This window comes from Leptosomus discolor, chromosome 1, assembly GCF_034619465.1.
Source record: "Leptosomus discolor isolate bLepDis1 chromosome 1, bLepDis1.hap2, whole genome shotgun sequence".
Taxonomy (NCBI): Eukaryota; Metazoa; Chordata; class Aves; order Leptosomiformes; family Leptosomidae; genus Leptosomus; species Leptosomus discolor.
Window position 1 is genome coordinate 129,358,788 of NC_141391.1, and position 20,825 is coordinate 129,379,612.

Sequence of the window (20,825 nt, forward strand, 5' to 3'; positions counted from 1 at the left end):
ACGTCTCCCGGGCAGCTGCGGCGGCGGCGGCGGCGCGGGCAGCCGGCGGTGTGCAGGGCCGTGCCGAGGCCGGGCCCGCCCGCCTCCTCTTCCCTTCATTCCCCTTCCCCGCAGGGCGGTCGCGGCTGCCCGTCCCTGCTCCTGCTCCTGTCCCGCCGCGGAGCGCCGGGCGCCGGCGGGTAGCGGCGAGGTGGGTCTGCCCGGCGGGAGGAGGGGCGGTCCACGGGGCACCCGCCGCCGCAGCCTCGTCCCCCGCCGGCGGTCCGGGGGGGCTGCGGGGGTCGGGGCTCGCTGCCGAGCCGCTGCCGCCGGAAGGGGACCCCGCTGCCGGCTGATGTCCGAGCCGCGCCGCCGCCCGCTCTTGGATGTGTGAGTACCGGACCCGCCGCTCCCTCGGGGCAGCTCCGCTCCGGCAAAGCCCGAGCGACCGAAGCGGGCGACGGGCTTCGTCGGGCCGAGCGGGACCCTGTCCCGGCGGTGCGGGACAGGGCGGCCGAGCCGCCTCCCGCCGGAGCCCCCGGGGGTGCGGTGCCGCCTCCCGGCTGCCTGAAACTTCGTGCGTGTGCGTGTGGTGGGGAGGTTCCGCGGGCTTTGTGCCGTCCTGCCGGTGCGTTAGGGCGCTTGGCGCCGGGCTCCTCGCGTTGGCCATTTCCTGATGGGTCGGGGTTAAAGCGAGGGGCCCGAGCGCGTCGCTGAGGCGGGTGCTCTGGGGGGGGGGGGGGGGGGATGGTGTGGAGGATTTAACGCAAGGAAGTTGCTCCGGGGTCAAGGATAGGTTTGCTTTGGGCTTTTAAACCGCTGCCGCTACATAATCGGTCTTACAGAAGAGGCAGGAGAGGGCACCGTCCGGTGGAAGGTGAAGAACTGAGACAATCCTCTGGAAGCCTAGGCAAATCTAACCAGCCATAAGGTACCGTTTTCAGAATGGACGTGGGTGCCTATCTCTGTGGCTGTTCTTTTTTGTACAGCTAAGAAAACAGTGTGTCAATCATCCTCTGTTATGTAGGACAGCAGTTAGGCCGATGATTTTCATTATTACATGAGGTAGCTCCGTCACTGCTCCAGCATCATTTTAATTTGTGGATGTGTAGCACAAACAGAGGCAGCTTTGCTGGCAATTTATGATCACTCTCGTGCATGCTTTTTCACTGTGAAAAATGGACCCCTCGTATCACTGGCGTCTGTTAACGACTGTAAGTGTGGGAATGAGATGTCTATAACAAAGCAGTGAGTTGTAAAGTTTTGGGAGATGAGGCATCCATTCTGTAACCGACTCGGGTCTGTTACTTGCTGTAATCGGAAGAGGTTTTCTGGGAGTGGGATACAGTAGTACGGGGATGGGACTGGAATAGCTGAGATCCATTTTCACAGGGTGCTGAGAGCAGAGCAGGACTCCACAGCCCTTTAACCTGCAGTCTGCTCCTTTGCTCACCTCCTGGCACTCCTGTTGTCAGAGTGGCTTTGTTTCTGATCCTTGTTTTCTTCTTCCAGCCGCTCCTCTGGAATGTCGGCACCTTCAGCTGAGGCGCTTGGTATTGGTTATATATTGGTATACAACGAGTGATGCTCTACTGGCAAAACCAGGGCCCACTGGAGCCAAAGTGGTAGCCAGGCAATGCTGACCTCTCTAGGAGTTGTGCTGAAACTTCAGGCGCTCCTTGTCCCTTGTCAGGCTGAAAGTTCTTCAGGTGTAGATGCAACTACTCCTTGTTTGTGTTCTTGAGCATCCTTGACTGAGGTTTTGCAGTGCAAACCAGCACGTAGGGTGGGAATGCTGTCCAGGTCTGATTTATTTGGAACAAGAGAGGAGCTCGAGTAATATTGCTGACACAGGTCACTGTGTCCAGCGTGATGTGTACTGCTAAGCTCAAGACCATGGAACATCTGTGTGCCTCCTGTACAGCTTGTTCCTGACTGTCTCTTTGCAGACCTAGTGACTTGCAGGCACTTGAGACCTGATTTTCAGAAGGTCTGGGTGTCCCCACTCCTACTGATAGTGGTGTCTATATTGCCTCAACTTGAGCATTCAAAATCGTTGATAATTTAGAAAAGGCAGGTGTCTTATTTTTATTTTTTACTTTGCTTTTTTTTTTTTTTTACAGTCTTTCTGACTGTAGAATGGGGATAAAACATTTTGCTTCCTACTTTTGTGGAGTATGTTTCTATTCTGCCTGTAAGAAGATAAATTCTTTTAAAAACTTCTTGTGATGTACAGGTTAGCGCTTTGCTGAATTACACCTTTTACAGAGACATTAATGACATCCTGCGGTAGCTAAGGAAATACACCTATTCTTGTTTAAGTGGCCTGCCTATATTATTAGCAATATTTGTGCTGATGTAACGTTGCCAATATAGTTACACTGTTACGTGTTACTTGAAAGCAGACAGGCCTAACCACTTTTTTGTCTATGTTTTCTAAAGACACTGCTTTTGGTCTGAAATTCTAGAGAGATAATTGAGTTAGGTATGTAGTATTTGAGGCAAAAAAACCCACACTTTTCTGCTTTTTTTGGAATTGAGCAGCACTGAACACAAATCCTTCTCAGAAAGTGTCTATATTGCAAATTGACTTGGGCAACTCAAGTCTGGATATCATATAACTAACTTTTTTTTTTTTCTTCTGCAGGCATCAAATCTGGATGTTTGAGAATGCAGCAAGAACATGTATGGTAGAAATGTTTGTTAAGGTGGCTTCCAATTTCCATGAGCATTCAGTTCAGAAGCCAGTCGGTCCACTCAGTACAACTCTGTGGAGTTACAGCTCCTAAAGATGGATATGGTGCAAAGCAATAAGATAGTACTGATTCTGAGGCTGTCCTAGTTCTCGGTCTCAGTGCTTTCGCTTTGCTTCAGTATCTTGAAATCCTGGAAAAAAGTTTTCTTCTGGCAGTTGTAAGCATGTGGTTCAGTTTTAGTTTATGGATGTGAAACCCTTGAGTTGGAGGGGTTGGATTCGTGCTCTGGATTTGAAGAAGAGATATTTTGTCAGTACAAAGATGTATGTGCTTTTTAGCACTGGTGAAAATCAGAGATTTGGCCTACATTTGGTTTTAAAAATATTACTGATTCCGACCATTTTTTTTTGTTGTTTGTCCATTGTGAAATTTAATGTCCTGGCGTGTTTATGGGAGAAATACAGAGCAGGATTGAATTTGACGTGCTTAAATGCTTGGGATCTTTAGACTTCACTAGTACTTGATCTGTAATACTTAATTGTGCAGTACAATATTCTGTTATACATATTTTCCTCTCTGAGGCCCGATTTTTGTTGTTCTTGCACTGCAATTGCATTGGGGAACTGATACAGTTTGACAATACTACAGTACAAAATTATGACAGTCGGCCTTCCTCTTCTTTTGGTGATCCCTTCCCCCTGCCATCTCCTTAATTGGCTCCCTGGCTGCAGAGTTTGGCCTGTCACAGTAACAGCTGGTGCCATTGTTTCTAACCATACTCCAGTCAGATAAGTGGTGCAGCTTTTAGCAGGTGGATTTTTAAAATCAGACATAAATCTCTAGTAGCTGTGTGACTTGGGCAAATAGTTCATGAGCTATCACAAACTTGCCTGAAAGATTTCCTGCCATTCTTCATGGGGTGTAGTCATTGGAGAGTCATTTCCAACCTTTTTTTGACTTTTTTGGGCTGAACGTGTTGCAAGCAGAAAATGAGACTTCTAGTGCGTATTGTGCAAACTGGTCAGAAAAGCTGTGCTAGCTAACATGGTGCAGTGGAATCCTTGTATGCTGGGGCATTTGAAGTGGTTGGTTTAGAGCAAAATTATCAGTAGACGTCTGTGGCCCAGAAATACTTACAAGGGAGTCTGTATGCAGATTCAGACAGCTAAATTATCAGTGGTATAATTAATTATACCAAGACTTAATGTATTCTATTGCATTTTCATATCTGCTACATGACGTGCTCTGTAAATGGTTGTACAAGGTTCTGAGCGCTGCCAACTAGAGTAACGCAAGTTGAAGAGCTTTACTATTTTGGGGGGAATTTGTACAGCTGTTATTTAAGAGGCAAGCAGAGGGGAGTACTGTACTCCCTCTATGTAATCTCATATGTATTTTATGTTTTAATGCAAATTTATGATTTATGCAAATTACGATTTATTTAGCATTCCCTGCAATAATTTTGCTTTTCCATGGTGACAGGGCCATGCAAATCCTTTTTGCACCGATACTTTCTGATACGAATCCCAATGCGATGACTTGGGGTAAGGCTCAAGGAAGTGTTTCTTCCTTGTGTTTTACTCCATGCCTTCAAACTCGTTGCCAGAGATGACAGATGCCTGCCTTATTTTTAGCTATGCGAGGACAAAATAGAAAAATCCTAGTGACTCCCCATGATTTGTCATCATGGCTGATCTCCATTAAATTAAACATAGGATTGGCAGAGGAGCGAAAACAGCAGGAAAGCTGCTTGTGTTTGTTTTTAAAAAAGCTTGTCTAAAGCACTAAAATAATACTGTAAAAAATACTCGCTACTATGTGCAGAGACCCCTGGGAGGAGAAATACTTGCTGAACAGTTTATCCTGTTTAGAATAAGGAAATTAACGTCTAAATCAGTAAAACAACTTCCCTGGAAGTCAGTTGAAGAGAAGAGATGAAAAGCAAAGAGTTCTTGGCTTGCAGTCCTGTACTCAGTCATTAGACCATGTGCATGTATTCAGGGTTTGGAGGAGAATGCATATTTTGGTGGCTTGCTTGGCTGAAAATTATAAGATGGACTGTTAAGGCAAGAGTATATTTCCTCCCCCATACCGCCCGCCCCCCCCCCCCCCCCGGCCATAGTGATCTGTTTTGGTGTACATTTGCCTTGGAAAAGAAAATTTCAGTGGCTACAGCCAAAACTTTTCTCCTTTCCCAGTCACTGTGCACTGCACAGTGTAATAGCAGGCGATGGGTGGCTGTGTTTTAGCAGTGCTGTGCCTGTGCTCAGTGTTTAGCGAAGAGCGCTGGTGCAAGATGTACTTAGCAGTGCGTGTTGATAAATTGTCTTAATGGCCAGCCTTGATAGCTTTGCCTGTGTTGCGTCTGCTAATACATTGTCCTTGTGATTTAGCATGGCTTCCCAACCAGTGTCCCTTTCTAAAGTGAACTTTTGTTTCTATCTGTAACAGGCAGGTGGAGTTGGAGCTTAAAACTTTTGTGTTGTTACATCTCCAAATCCTGTTTTGGATCTGAAGCTGAAACTCTCCCAAGCTTTCAGACGACAGCACAGGTTGTCTTTGAGAACCGTATGTCTAGCTCAGTAAATCCCACCAGCTCTTTAGTTTGAGCCTCTTGGTCTGGATGAGGCTGGACTTGCTGTCCCCTTCCCCACACAGTTGAGAACCAGGGAACTGTAGGACCAGACCATGACTCAGCTGGTCAGGCCTGCGTTTCCCTCTGCTGCTGGAAAAGCTCAACTTTGCAATTCTGTCTTGCTCTAGCACAAGAACAAGCCAATGCTTTCTTTATTCCCAGATCCAGTATTTGGGTGTGAGTGGTGCTGTGTACATCAGAAGCCAAAGAAAGTCTTAAAATGCCTTTCTAACTGTGTGATGCTGTTGTCTTGGTGAGGAATGTGTTATTGGCCGCTTGTAGCTGCTGAGCCCTGAGGATCTTGTGTTGTGGCGTGGCGTTTTTTTTTCCCCACTTTTTTTGGAACATAATTTCACTTGTCTTCATTCATAAATTATAGTCATTCATTAAAGGCTTACTAAGCTGTTTGCTTTGACCTCCTGCAGCAGTTAGTTGCACAAGGTAATTATAGGGTTATGAGGTATTTTATTACTCCAGGAATCGCAGCTTTGTTCTTGTACTTGCCAGAGGTTCGTTAAGAGTGCTTGGCGTGTGTGTCTTCTTTTCCTCCAGTTTGCAAAGACTTGAACTCATCTGTATTCCAAAGAGGACCGTATTGCCTGCATACCTCTGGAAATCTCTTCCTCGCACCCCCTAAAGTAAGGTCTTTGAGGGGATTTTTAAGGAATGTGTAGGATCTGCATTGGAAATCCCCCTCTGTTTTTAAAAATTGCCTTTTCAATCTCTTGGATAATTTTCTTGGTCCCATCCTTAAAGAGCACAACTGCAAAATGAGCTGAGCTGAGCTTACTGCACTTTAACCTGGAGAGGCTTTTCCTGGAAAACTTTTCTTTCCTGCTCCCATTTTTGTCTGTGAGTATTTGAAGTACTGTGGCAGCTACAAACAGAAGCACTGCCTTCACTTTTTCTTTAGCTAGAACTTTTATTTTTCTCAGTTATCTGTCTTCTTAGCTCTAGCCTTCCTCGCTGAAGATGCCCGAGTCATACAGTATATATGCCATTTGTGAATTCTTGCCTTTTACTTGCTACTTTCATCCTTTGTTTTTGGCGTGTGTGTAGGGACTGGTGGATGGAGCCTCTTCAGCCAGAATTGTGCTATATCTCATAGGACAGAAAAGCCTATGCTGACTTGGTCTTGCTGGGTTGGTTTTGTTATTACAGAGGAGGTTCTTGGTTCTTAGTCACTGAGCAAAATTAGTCTTGCTGGTGCATCACCTGATGGTGGTGATTAACCCCCTGCTTCTTGTCCTTTTCACTCGACCCTGGGCTGCACTTCAAGGGGGTTTCTGTCTCTCTCTGTGCCGAATCTCCTTCTTAATCTGCTGCTCTGTATGGCATGAGGACGTGGAAAATGTGCTGACTTGGGAGACCTCCCTCCTAACCAGTTTTGCCTCCCAGCCCAGGGCTGGGGCTGAGCTCTGGGCCAGGTGGCGGGTGTGTGCCTTTGGAGCCAGCCTGAGTTGAAAGGTTGTGTTGACTTAGCGCTGGGGGAGCTCTGTGCAAGCCAAATATTTAGCTTTCCATCTGATAACCTGTGGGTTGTTTTCTCCCTTGCAACAACCAAATGCTTTTTTATTCCCAAACCAAGTTAGGGCTTCCACAGAAGTTTTGCAGCTTCTTGGCTTTTGGTGTGGCAGATGTGAGGGCGGTGACAAGGTGGTCTTGTGGCCGAGGCGTGGGTGCAGCCATTGCTGTTCCTAGGCTCTATTCTCAGTTCTTTTTTTTTTTTTTTTGACATTGTGTTGGGTGAATCAGTTACCAGCTTTGTGTCTCAGTTTTTCCATCTGTCAAAATGTTTTTAAATAAATAAATAAAAGGCTCACCCTGAAAAAATAAGCCATTGTAACTAGGACTCACAGCATTTCAAAAGAAAACTTGACTATAAGGTGAATTCGCTGATAATTTGCAAAGACGTTATGATTGCTGGACAAATGCAAGTTTGGGATTAGGTTGACCAGCTACAGCAACTTGAAGTGAGGGTGTTAGTAACCAAGAGACCTTTCTACATTGCTTGTTTCAATTTCAGAGGCTGATGGGGGCAGGAGGGAGGAAGAGGAGAAAGAGCTGTTTGACAGCTGAAAGTCACAACTGTTGCGGTATATATTTAAACCCAAAGGTTAGAGAATCCTACCCTATTTTCCTCGTCCCATCCTTCCAGAAATGATTTCACCAGGGGCTACTAACTGTCCTTTGCAGCCTTGCAAACAAAGTTTTGTAAATAAGCCACTATCTGGGACACAGTGAGTTGTTGTCACCTGTGGGGTGACAACAGCATCTGTACAGGTGCTGGCTGTGCTGTTCAGTGGCAGCCCTGGGGACAGAGCCTTTCACTCAGGCCAGGGTGAACTGTCCTGGTCTTAAATGGTCCCTTGCCTTTGTGGTCTGGGAGCTTGTGCCTCGGAGCTTATCCAGACAGTCCAGTTCCAGGATCTGTGTTCCTTTCTGTAAGGAAATTGTCCTAGAAACCAGTGCTCCTGACAGCAGGGGGACAGGTGGCTGCTGCAGCGTGGGGAGGAATTGCCAGATACCTGGATGCAGGAGTGCTCTGGAGGTGGGCGGCGCAGCTTGCCACGGCCCTGAATGGCTGCTTCTAGCACTGCCACTTCCACACTCCCTGGCTTGTGCTTTCACTTCTCCCTTCCCAGTTCCTTTATCCTTTTGTCCAGCACTTGGTGCTCACTGTGGTTCAGGGTACTAACCACTAGCACCCAGAAGGGCTGGAAATGTCAATGGTGTTTTGTCAGTGCTGGTAGTTCCCCGTGCTTCGTGTCAGTGCTCTGCAGCTGTGTCACCAGGGGTGTGTTTCCATGCCTGCGTGGCCATAAAGCACAGGCACCCTGAATGGAAAGTCCTGCTAGCAACCCAGACAACACTGGGAGCTTCCGTGTTGCTGAGGAGGCGGCAGGCAGAGCTTCCTTGCTAATGGCCACAGAGACAACGTCTTGCTTCACCCCAAGACATCGCATGCTGGCTCGGCAGGAAGCAGGCTGCTTCAATCAAGATGGAGAGTTGCAATGAGAGGCCTGTGGTCTTCTCAGGCCGTGTTGCTGCAAGTGAGGATAACCACATTTCCCTGTCTGCTCTTGAGAGTATCTGGTTGTAGGACTTGTGGAGCCAAAGAGAGCCTCTTGAATGTTTTCCAAGCTCTGAGAGTTCTCACGCCTCGGTGCAGTGAGCTTCCCAAGAGGACTGGAGGCTCGGAGTTTTCTCCAATTAAAAACCGTTTACGCCATCAAAATAACTGGCTGAGCACTGTAGCGTTTCCAGCAAAGAGATGGGGAACCAGGCAGACTTTTCATTCTGATGAGTCACTGACTTTCTCCTGATTTGCCTCTTGTAAGAGCTGTTTGGGCAGCTGCTGATGCAGGAACATGACTCTGAATGATGGTCCCTGGGGAGCAGGACGTGGCTGCCTGCTTCTTCTCCTCTGCACTGGAAGATAGTTCATCTGCCTAGCTCTTCATCAGTAAAGCCTTGCTCACAGCTCTGTTTCTTGCCTGCCTTGATCCTGCCTCATCAGGATAGCTGGGGAGCTGATGGGGAGAAGGGGTGTTGGTGCAGAGAAACAAAATGCCCAAGTGCTTACGGTAGTCCTAAAAGCATGAATTGGGAATCAGAGGGTCTGATACCTTACGTTCCTGGATCTTCTTATAACTGGGTCACAGCTGCAGGTCTTGTCTCTGTCCCGCAGAAAGAGTGTGTCCGTACCCATAACCGTTCCCTGTGCGCAGACAGGACCACTGTCCGCTCTTCTGTAGCTGGACCCCGGATCCTTCTTGTGTGTGTTTTATGATTCCCACATCTGCCTGAGAGAGGAGATCCTGGAAGCTAGGCGGTTTCTGTGCTGGGGGTGTTGACAACGAAGGGACTACAAGTATGTGACTTATTTTTGAGGGTAATTGTAGGTGAACCGGGAAGAACAGTGTGAAATCACATTAATGGACTTAAAGAATCTTGTCAGGAAAAGCTTTTACCTTCCATTACTCGCTTTTTGTGTCTGTGACTCTATATAAAATAAGATCACTGATGGGGTGGGGACTCTGCAAACAGAGAAGGGAGCCTGGTAGACTCCCAGCTAGCTCTGCGGGCTCTTTATTAATACTTAATATGACTTGGATGCGCACAGGAATTTTATCTGTTGAAGTAAAGGGTCGTGGACGCTTTTTTTTTTTTTTCTTGTTGGCATATTTTTCACAGCAGAAGCATGCCTTTGTTTATTAATTCAAAACTATAAAAAGGCTTTTTCCCATGTCTCTCCTCTCAAAAAGGAGGGCTGTTGATTGGTTCAAGGCCAAAAAAAGCAGACTTAGAGTCAAACTGATCTGTAATCTCACTGCTTTGTTTAACTTTATCTGGGGAGCTTCAGTTTTGTGTGGCTAGTTTTACAAAGCAAGAGCAAACAAAAAAAGGAATGGTTCTTAGGCAGTTTTTGCTCTAACAGACACCTACCTAATTTGATCAGATGCCAGTGAAGTAAAGTTATTTAAAGCTTGGCTTGAGAAACTGCCCAGTCTATATGTTCGTGGATCACTGTGAAAGGGCTTATTCAGGTGCATTTAAAATATGGTGCACTGACGTTAAGGAGGGCTCCTCTCCACAGACATTTTTTTCGCTGGTAGCAATCTGGATTTTACTGGTTTGCAAAACCAGAGGGTAGAAATGTGATTACTCGGTGTCCAAGTGTCTATATTGGTGAGCATGTGAAGCATACTAATGGGATAATATTAACGAGAGCTGTTAAATTATTTACATGAATTACGGAATGTGGCATAAAATACCTTCCACTGTTAATACCACTAATTAGACCACCAACATATTGCATCCATTACCATAAATATCCTGTAGGTTGGATCAGACCAATTGTTTTAGCTTCCACAGTCCCTGTAATAGTTTAATTTGGCTTAAAATGGCTTTCAAAGTTGCTCCTTTTAGAGGTTTTTGTTTTGTTTTGTTTTGTTTTTCCCCCTCCACCTTTGCTGCTTATGTAAAGTGTCTGGATGCCCTAAGTGAATTTTGCATTGTCTGTTGCTGCCCCTGCTCATCTTGTGCATGCAGGAGAATTTTCTTCTGTTTATATTTAATTCCTGAAATACAAATATTCCCAAATAAAACTCCAAAACATCCTAGAGAAAGTTCTCTGAAAGCTTTAGAGTCTTGACTAGAAAGGTGAGGAAGTCTTCAATTCTCTGTTGTGTTGTCATTGGAATTATAATGAGGGTTTTGAAGTCTGCCAAAACACGTTATTTTCCTCCAAACCCAAATTGTCCAATGTTTGCTCTCTCCTTTCATGCAATTTCACAACTCCTTCTTTTATTTCCCCCCTCCCCTCCAGGATCTCTGGTTTACTTTTTTTAAATTTATTTTGTAAGTGACCTTCATGTGGGTATGTGGAAAGCATTCATGTTTTGAAACATGTTGATTTTTGCTGAAATTTTGAGAATTGTTTATTGGGGTAGAGATGAGGGATGGAAAATTTTAATACAAAGGATGATTCTTTGAGGAATTTTCTAGAATAATTCTCCTGCACACTGTGTTCACGGTGACAGTGGTGTGACTCATTGAGCAAACTTCCTGGCATTTCTGCCAGCTGTGATTTCTCAGGATTTTAAAGGAGGTGATAACTGAATTATAAATAGATGATAGGTTCTATCTGTACATTTTGCATCTAGATCCAGAGTTACCCAGAAGGCAGGGGTGCTTTTTTGGACCCTGGGTTGGTTCTGGCTATGACATTTTGCTGAAAGGGCAGCTGATTAGTCTCCAGACATGCAGACACACCAGAGTCCTTGTAGCAAGATGCTCACTCAATGTCTTGACTCTGTACAGCATGTGTGCTTGGAATGACTTCCAGATTCACGCTCCAGTTCAGCCCCTCACTCTCTTATGTCTGCTAGCCATCAGTGACTTACCTGACTGCTGAAATCCTTGCTGTGTCGTGTGGGAGACCGATGAAATAAAAGCAAAACCATATGGGAAGTGCTGAAGTCTGCTAGAGAATCCAGCTTTGTTACTGATATTCCAAGTTGCCCAGCCTCTCTCGTACTAGTTCATTTTAAGGAACTGATTGATTTAAATATGTCATTTAAAATAAATATCTACAGGCTTACTTTTTTAATATTTTTTTTTTGGAGACCTGGGATATGTGATTGCCTGTATGTGCATTTGAAGCACATACTTGCATGTGTGTTTTGCTGCACTACTCTGGTAACCAGAATCACTTTTAAATGGACTTCCAACCATCATGTCAGCTGGACTTTCTTAGCACAGAAGGGAGCTGAACCATGCAATTAACTTCATGGAGACCAGTCTGTCTGTTCAAAGTTCTGGTGGAGGGGGTCCAAATTACCCAACAGCATCAGAGCCTCTCAAGTGATGTGTTAGGTGGTTGAAAAGACCTGCAAAGCTCTAGTAGCTCCTTGCACCAAAACAGGGAGAGGGCTTTTCCCAGGCTTGCCTTTGAAACAAGGCATGCAGTTGTGCATCTCCAGCCCTGGAGATGCTCGGTGGTGCTTTCCAGCCAACAGGAAGTGCTAGCAGTCGCGATGGCTAATTTAAGCAGCCGCTTTTTAAAGACGCGGTGTCAGTGGCGCCCGTTCTGTGTATGCAAGCAGACACTGATCTGGTGCCTTTGAAACTTCACAGGGTTTTAGGGTGGTGATGGATGTCCCACAGGGCTCTGGGCTTATGAGAGTGGCTTCCTTTTGCATGAACTCGCTTGACTGGGTTGCGAACCAGCTGACCAGCAGTTTGCAGCTTAAGTGATGTTTCTGCCTCCTTTGCAGACCTGGGAAGGCTTCAGGATCGTTGTCTGGGTCTCAGGGCACAGCCTGCCGGAGGCACTGGAAGTGGATTGGTTCCTGGTCATGCCCGGTGGAAGGAGGGGACCCAGCCGGCAGCAGCTAAGCCGTTCAGCTTTGCCTTCTCTCCAGACGCTGGTTGGCGGGAGCTGCGGAAACGGTACTGGTTTGAGAAACAGGTGAGGACAAAGGTAGGGCTTGTTGACACACCTGTGGCTAGGATAGCACTAAAAGCTAGGAGCCTTGGTCCACTCTAAACTCTGGGTGGGAGTGTGGCTTTGTGGTTAAAGCGAGGAACTGGGTGATGGGAACCTCGAGCCCTCTGCTGTGACGTTAGGAGATGGCCCATCCAAGAGGGAACATGTCCTGTGTGGCAAACCTCTTCCAGCTTCTCTTCCCAGTTCTGCTGTGGCACGTGATTCCATCTATGGCACCACCCCCCCTCTTGACTTCATGCATTAAAATCAGCCCCATGGGGGGTTGTGGAAGTGGTCTCAGCCACCTTTCACCGCTCACCGTGGTCACCACGGCTGCAGGTGAAAATTGCACAGTGCTCAGTTTGTCTTTCCCTGCAGCAGCTCCCAGAGCAGTGAGTCCTAGCAGATGATGAGTCCTTGTGTCTCTTGCTCACTTGCCTGCAATGCCACAGGGAGTTAGTGTGACATGTCAGAGCTCAGCTGTGAGTCCCACTCCTATGTGATAGAAAGGCAGGGCAGGAGGATGCCTATATTCTGTTTTAGCCCTGCTGGCTGCCGATGAAACTAATCCTCACAGTTGGCAAAGCTCATCTCCATTTTCTGGGGAAGTTAGGGTCTGAAAAAGGAACACACGGTGACATTTAGATCTCCACATTTGGCATAAAGACTAGAAGGGCCCAATGTTACTTCCTTCCATACAGAAGTTAGCAGACTAGAGAAGCTACTTGCTGCATGTCGCAGCCCTGATCTACTTGGTATAGGTTCATCCTTACAGAGTAGAGAGATCCAAGCCATTTAGCTTTGGCCTTTAAAGACTTTTCTGGCTAGGACAGATGGATGGATGGCACAGTCTTACATTCTTGAGGAGCAAGTGACTGTGGAGACCATGGAGTCAGTGCCCCAGGGTCCTGGGGGAGTATCACTTACCCTGGTTTCGGTCAGACACAGCATAGTTTATGTCTGAACTTCCTCCATCAGTGCAGTCTGCCAGAGCTTTTAGTTGTCCTAGGCTCCTCTTAAGGCTAGGAAAGAAGGAAGTGTGAGAACACTTGAGAAGGTCAGTCTCTAGGAAGTGGCTGAAGTCCTCCATTCAATTTTTAGTTGCTCCTCTTTTTAAGAGAGGAACTGTGAGCAGAAAGACAATGGGCACTTTGCAATACTGGAGAAGGAGGCCGAGTGCTACTGTAATGTCCTAATGATGGGTCGAAAGAGCCAACATTAAGCACTCGGTCTGGCCCAGAGTCCTCAATTTATTTTCCTTGGAGTTGCTTCCTCACTCTGTACTTCTGTTCCTCCGTGTACAAGTTTACTGAAATATTGCTGGGTATGTCACAGTACCCCTGGCAGATCAGTCTGTTGTCTAGGGGAAAAAGCTGGATAAGGGTTTTGTCTGAACGAAGAAGATTATGAAGCTCACCACCAGTCTTGTGCCAGAAATATGAATGCTAAGACTGCTGCCATCCCTCCTCTAGCAACGCCCAGTCCCAAATTCACAGCTGCAAGCACTCCCTGTCCTGGACAATGGTAGAGATTATGTAGAATGTTTACCAAGTGAGTGATATCTGCCTGCTTCAGGAATGGTAGTGCCATCAGCCTCTCTGCGCCTCCGATCACAGCGCTGATTACTCCAGAGCCTGTACGTCACTGCCGGATCCCTGAACTGCCATTGGATGGGAGCCTTCTCTTTGAATTCCTGTTCTTCATCTATCTACTGGTAGCCCTCTTCATTCAGTACATCAACATCTACAAGACTGTCTGGTGGTACCCATACAATCACCCTGCTTCCTGCACCTCACTGGTAAGTTCCCCAGCAAATGCCATCATTCATGTTCTGTCATTACACAGCTTCTTTTCATGCTTCTTCAGTCCAGGAATCGCCAAGCATTTGACATAAGGGGCTGAAGGGGAGTTCACATGCACCCCCATCAGCCAGGCCATGTCATTCCCCATTTTTTTGCAGGGGAGAAAATACATCCCAGGTGAGAGAGAAAGAGACAGAGGTGTCAGCAGGGCCCCTTTGGTGCAAGTTTCTTGCAGATACTTGCGTGGCCTAGCTAGCCCCTAGGGTTTGAAATGGAGTTGAGACTCCAGGAGCCTGCTGTGGTTGCCCCTTCCCAGTAGAAACAATGGATCCTGAGAGAAGGATCTCACAGCAAGTCAGCAGCAGAGGAGTTGGGGAGGGGGTCAGATCCTCAGCTTTATGTAAACGTTCCAGTCTCCTCGATTTCAGTACTCTTCCTGGCCCAATGAGCTGCGCAACGTGGCAGTGACCTGTATCTGAGTCAGCAAACCTCATCTGAGTGAAACTAGCCTCTGAAGTGGTCCTTCAGTTTATATCGTGTCCTTGCTGCTTGGAAGCACGAGGTGGTTCCTTAGTTAACTATACCAACAGGTGGTGCTGGTATTCGGTTATCTAGCTGTTAGTTTCAAGTTCAGGTATGCTATGCTGGACACAGCTTGCTGTGAAGAAAAAGCATTCTGTTTTAGGCTTCCTACCTGAAAGGATTTAGTATGTCATATGTTTGTTCCCATCAGAAGTCAAGCATTCTCTTTTACCCAAAATGTCCTTGAGGTCCCAGACAGCAGTATTCAGAGTCTGCTAACTGTTCTAGCCAAAACACATTTGATGGCTTCACTGAAAAATCATAGTGAGTTCAAGAGGTGTATCTAATTTGATACAGCCAGAGCCAACATTAATTCCTAGTACAGGTATGTGGCCCATGAAGATGACATTTCTGAGATCAGCTTAATTGTCAGGGAGCACTAGTCACTAGGCCGTTTCTGAGACCAAGAGCTGATGTGCTCGCTCTGGACACTCAGCTCCCCTTGCTCTGGTTGTTTAGTAGCTTTTCCAAGGAGAACTTGCAGCCATTCTCCACATTAGGATCCTGGTCCTACATCTTCCTTTGACCCTGGAAATACTTGCCTGAAGGGTGGGTTGTGAGTTTGTCCTGTTTTGGTTTTCTGTTGGGTTTTTTTGTTTGTTTGTTTGTTTTGGGTTTCTTTTTTTTTTTTTTTTTTTTTTTTTTTTTTTGTCAGTGGAAATCTCTCTAGGGGAAGGAACCTCCATGTGGGGAAGACTTTCTGGAGACAGTCCTGTGTTAATCCCTTCTCCCTCATCCCTAATAGAGAGACTTGAGGAATGCTTACACGAGGTTCTAATGCACTGTCAGCACACAGCTTTCCAGTCCCACTCCAGCTGGGTGGTTTCAGAGTCTCTTCCCCTGGTGAAGACCTTTTCTTTTTCCTCCTTCAGAATTTTCACCTCATTGACTACCACCTGGCGGCATTCATCACAGTGATGCTGGCGCGGAGGCTGGTGTGGGCCCTCATCTCTGAGGTAACATTCCCACTGTTCCTTCTCCTGCCTGTAGTGCTGATTGCAGAGCATGACCATCCATGGCCTGAGAAAGTTCTGCAGGTTGGATAGCTGGAGGGTTTCTTGCCCCAGAACAAGTCTTGCCCCAGAACGACTAAGATTTTGGGGTTGCCTTCCTGCCTTGGAGTTTTCTCCTTGAGCCCATTCATGTCCTGCAGTATTGGGTAGCTCTGTTGCCTCTGCAACTAGAAGGAGACAAAATTGTCCCATTTGCTTAGGTATCTTTGCAGGTGCAATACTGTACCTCACTATCTCGTGCCAGAGAAGTGGCTGAGAGAATTGCAAGTCAGGTAGCAGAAAGGCAAATAGGGACATTAGCTGAGACTGGAAGAATGAACAGGAGCTTAGAGGAGAAAGGTCAGGAGGAGGATGTCACAGTACACTAAAGTGAAATAGGAATAGCTGGTAGAACTGCTTTTCCAGTCCTGGTTACTCAATAACTCTGAGACTCTGATCATGTCACCTCAGATTTTGAGACCCTCTCTGTGTGAGAACAGAACCAGGCCAAATACATGTTTGAGGAAGGTCATTTGGAGGAAAATGGAAGTTCTGTCCACTGAAATGGTTAATACAACTCCAGGCTAAGCAATAAGTTTAAAAATAAAATAATAAAGAAAATAAAGGAACAGTTATGTCCTGTTGAATAGGTCAGTGGAGAAGATGGGATCTCTGAAGTTCTCTTTTCACCGCCAATTCCTGCCATTTTCATTTATGTTCACATCCTCTGTAAAACTTCCCATAGACTGAAATTTCTGCATTGAAACCTTCCATGCAAGTTCTTGCACATCCCATCTGTTGGCTCTAACCCCTAAGAATCTGTTCATAGTTCAGTTGCCTTCTCCCCTCTGGAGACTGGAACAAGCTTTCTTGCTGTCCTTTTGAAGGTCGTGCCTCCTCACTAGACTGCGGCCTGTACATCCAGTAGAGATGAGTGGTGGAAATCTAGTTTTGGGATTGCCAGGGTGCACCATCTTCTCTTCCATCAGCTGACAACTGTGGCATTCCAGTTCTTTAGGAAAATGAATGCTGAGACCTGATCCTTTTAAAGGAAAGGGCAAGAGGAAATGTGTTTCAGGCTATCCTGGACTGTCAACAGAGCAATGAGGGACTTGAGCAAAAAATATTTTCTACTTTGCAGCTCTGAATTTTTTTTCACAGGCCCTGTTTTAGTCATGCCCTGTGACTTGTGGTTATTTGGATCTTTTGGATTCTATCAATCATGAATAAAATCAAAGGTGTTCACCTTTGTAAGAGCGTCAGTCTCCTCCTTCTGGGAGGAAGAGGGCAGCCATCCCTCTTACAGTGCCTCCTGGCACCCTTCTCCCTGCTCCTCTTCCACAGGCACCCCCCCATGCTCATGCTCTAGCGCTAGTATTCCTGGGCTGCTGAATGTCTCTTCTCCATTTGCAGGCCTCTCAGGTGGGTGCGACATCAGTGATTCACTACATGGTGCGCCTGGTGCTGCTCACCCTCTGTGGATGGGTGCTCTGCTGGACTTTGGTCAACCTCTTCCGCAGCCATTCTGTTCTCAACCTTCTCTTCCTGGGCTACCCGTGAGTGACACCGCCTTGTACCTTCAGGGCCGGGGGAGCGTAGCTGCTTGGGGGTGGCATGAACCACCATGGGAAGCAGAGCTATTGGCTGTAATCTGTCTCCCCATCTTATGATTAAAGGGGAAATAGGAGTGGTCAGGGGGTGATGCAAGAGGTGGCGCTGAGCCAGTGAAGCAAATTGCTGCAGTATGCTGTTTGCGCGAGGGGCCTTTACTGTGACTGAAGACTGAGCCATCTGGGCCGTTGGTTCCACAAATGTGATTTAAAGAAGCTTCTCTGCACAGTTGTTGAAGCTGCAGCCTCTAGCCTTTTATGGGGGAGAAGAGTTGGCCACTAGCTTCTGGAGAGAGGGTTCCTATGTGGTGTCCCTCTCGTAAGGGCCAAAATCTGTTGAGAAGGTACCCCCTGCTTCATGTTGGGATGGCCATCATTTTAGCCCCCCCCCTTTTTTTTTTACTTTCTTTCCCTGCAGGTTTGGTGTCTACGTTCCTCTGTGCTGCTTCCACCAGGACAGCAGAGCACAGCCCCTAACTGCAGACTGTGGGTACTTGGTACAGGACCAGATGGTGGATGATGGGACTTCAGCTGTCAGCAGCCTGGTCAAACCCAAAGATTTCCTCTCGCTTCTGTGGGAATCCCTGAGAGAACAGTTTAATAATCCTACATCTATCCCCACCCACAGCTGCCCCCTCTCCCCAGATCTCATCCGCAATGAGGTGGAGTGCCTAAAAGCAGACTTCAACCGCAGGATCAAGGAAGTTCTCTTCAACTCTCTCTTCAGTGCCTACTACGTGGCGTTCCTGCCACTATGTTTCGTGAAGGTAGCTCTTGTCTGGCTCTCTCTGTGCCCCTGCCCGCCGTCTCCTTCTGAATGTTGTGTGAATTACTGCCAGGCCAGATTCCTGGTTAATTCCCCTTTTCTCTGTCTCCCCTTTGGCAGCCCGGATAGCGGAGCATGGCTGCATCCGGAGTGCACTAGTACTGCTCCTGGTTGGCGGATAGGTATTGCCATAAATGTGATGCACCTCTAGTCCCATCACCCCACTTACTAACTCCCCTTCTCCCACCCCCTGTCCTAGGCAGATGGATAGCTGTGTTCTTCCTAGAAAAGGGAACCTGTTGTTACCTGTCTCAGATCCAACATACTGGCTTTTGAGTGCTTGGATCAGAGGCTTTGGTAGTCAGCCTGTTAGAAAACAGAGCCAACTAGGATGCTTGGCAAGCTAAATCCAAGAACCTCTTGTCAAAGTGGGGGCTGTATTTTTTAATCTGTCATTTTTCTAACTTGAATGAGCTCCAGTTGGTGTAGTGAAATGGGCAGGGCTCCACAATCCATGTAGCAGTTTTGGTGCAATTGGTGCTCCTGGGGCAGGTCTGTGGCAAGCAAACCCTCTTGTTGTCTGCTGCTGAGGGAGGAGATGCACCAGCTGCAGCATCATCCCCCCTGCCCTTTCTCCTTCAGGTCAGGAGAAGGGAGTCTTGAGTGTTTCCTAAGCTGTAACCCTCTGAAATCACCGGTCCAAAAGCGCATGCCCGTCATGTGTGGTGTGGGTCTGCTGGATGCACACACAGTATGTCCCTTGTCATTCCTTCCTCCATTTTGTGACAGTGGTGCCAAGTTCTTGCCTGGTCTCTTTGCAGAGCACCCAGTACTACGACATGCGCTGGTCCTGTGAGCACCTCATCATGGTGTGGATCAATGCCTTTGTCATGCTCACCACTCAGCTGCTGCCTCCCAAGTACTGTGACCTGCTCCACAGATCAGCTGCCCACCTCGGCAAGTGGCAGAAACTAGAACATGGTTCCTACAGCAATGCTCCACAGCATATGTGAGTATGGGGATGAGGAGGAGTTGGCACGGCCAGCGAGAGGCTGAGAAGACGTTCTAGTAGATAAGCAAGTACCAGCAGCGCTTATCTACTGAGGATATTTCTCCATTCCCCATGCAACTCTGCTGGGTCTTTCTGTTCCCTAGAAGCAACATCTGCTCGAGAGAGCTGTCTGAGCTCCTCTGGTCACTGCTGGTTCCTTCCCAGAGACAAATGCTGAGATTCTTCTTGGCCGCTGGAGAAGTAGCTAGTGCAGGGGCAGGGGGTGGGCCCCCTCCTATGCAGTGGGGTAGGTTCTTGCAGTGGGAGCCACTTGTTCACGTTACTCAATCTGAGTCCCTCTGGTGGGCTTGTGACCACCTCTCTGTGCTTTTCCAGTGGGAGCTAGGACATGTCCTTCTGGCAGAGGCTTTGGTATTTTTCTAGATGCAGTCCATTCCTGTGAACCCATGTTCAGGGAGTTGCGAGCACAGATGCTAACGCTCTGGCATTCTTTCCCCACAGCTGGTCAGAAAACACAATATGGCCCCAAGGAGTTCTGGTGCGACGTAGCCGATGCCTGTATAAAGCAGTTGGGCCTTACAATGTAGCAGTGCCTTCAGATGTGTCCCATGCCCGCTTTTATGCAAGTATCTCTTCTCTTGCTTGACATGTTACCATTGTGGGAGGGAAGAGAGGCTCAAACCTAGCTGCGGCCCAGCAGATTGTGCGGAACAGAGTTCAGGGCTGTGCAACAGCCTGTTGCTACTAAACAAAATACCCATTTGCAGCAGAGGGGCTCTCCTGTTGCAGGATTAGGCTGATGTCTGGGCAAGATGGAAGCCACAGCTGCCTTGTCAGTGCTTTTTTGTCATGGCGACCCAGCTCTCCCACCAGGCAGTGGCATATTCTTAAGAGGGTTCTGGTTAACATCTTCCAGGGAAACGGGAGGGTGCGTCAGCGGGCCAGTAGGTTATTTCACCCATCCTCCCCTTCTCAAGCAAAATGACCCTTCGACATGCCTTATTTCTTACGCCGCTTTCCCTCAGTAGCAGCTAGCGGTGGTTGCAACACAAACATTCCTTCTGCCCAGCACAGTGGTGCCTGACAGCATTATGCACGTACCCCTCCTCGCTTTAACACTGCAACAAATTATGTAAACCTGTCCTTTTTAACTGTTTCCCTGCAGTTCCTTTTTCACCGTCCATTACGGCTGCTCAACTTGCTGATTCTCATCGAAGGCAGTGTAGTCTGCTACCAGCTCTACTCGCTGCTGCGCTCAGAGAAGTGGAACCATACCCTCTCCATGGCCCTCATCCTTTTCTGCAATTACTATGTCTTATTTAAGCTCCTCCGGGACCGGATAGTATTAGGCAGAGCATATTCCTACCCACTTAACAACTATGGACTCAAGGCACACTAGACCGGCCAAACGTGTACCCCTTCTCTTTCCCTTCCTACAGGGCAGGGAGGGAACCTCAGAAAAAAAAAGTATTTTCGTACAGTTCTATTTTTTTCTTGCGGCGTTTATAAATATTTAAAATATTTTATATTTTGTATACTATTGTTTTTGTGGGGTGGGAAGGGAACCAGTGGCAATTAAATGTCGCTTTATAAACAAGGTGTTATTTTATATATATTAAAAAAATCAGTGTGTATATACCGTATATCTATACCTATACATATATCTATGTGAAGCAACAGGATTGTGTGTGTGGTCACTGTGTCTGCTTTGCTCACACAACTGCCTTGCTATTGCATACGGTGGGGGTAGAATCATA

The 20,825-nt window shown here is 47.2% G+C and overlaps 1 protein-coding gene across 2 annotated transcripts; it reads left to right on the forward strand.

The window, feature by feature from the left end:
* Nucleotides 1–327: 327 nt before the first annotated feature.
* Nucleotides 328–20,648, forward strand: TMEM39A (transmembrane protein 39A). Of its 2 annotated transcripts, none has more exons than XM_086464381.1 (9): nucleotides 328–369; nucleotides 12,093–12,286; nucleotides 13,880–14,102; nucleotides 15,561–15,644; nucleotides 17,094–17,236; nucleotides 17,709–18,057; nucleotides 18,878–19,065; nucleotides 19,570–19,690; nucleotides 20,234–20,648. In XM_086464381.1, exons 2-9 carry the CDS (start codon nucleotides 12,174–12,176, stop codon nucleotides 20,465–20,467), a joined length of 1,455 nt encoding a protein of 484 aa, XP_086320507.1. In that variant the 5' UTR covers nucleotides 328–369; nucleotides 12,093–12,173; the 3' UTR covers nucleotides 20,468–20,648. The 2 variants fall into 2 exon arrangements, with proteins under 2 accessions (XP_086320507.1, XP_086320513.1); XM_086464387.1 differs by having other exon boundaries at nucleotides 17,919–18,057.
* Nucleotides 20,649–20,825: the final 177 nt, after the last annotated feature.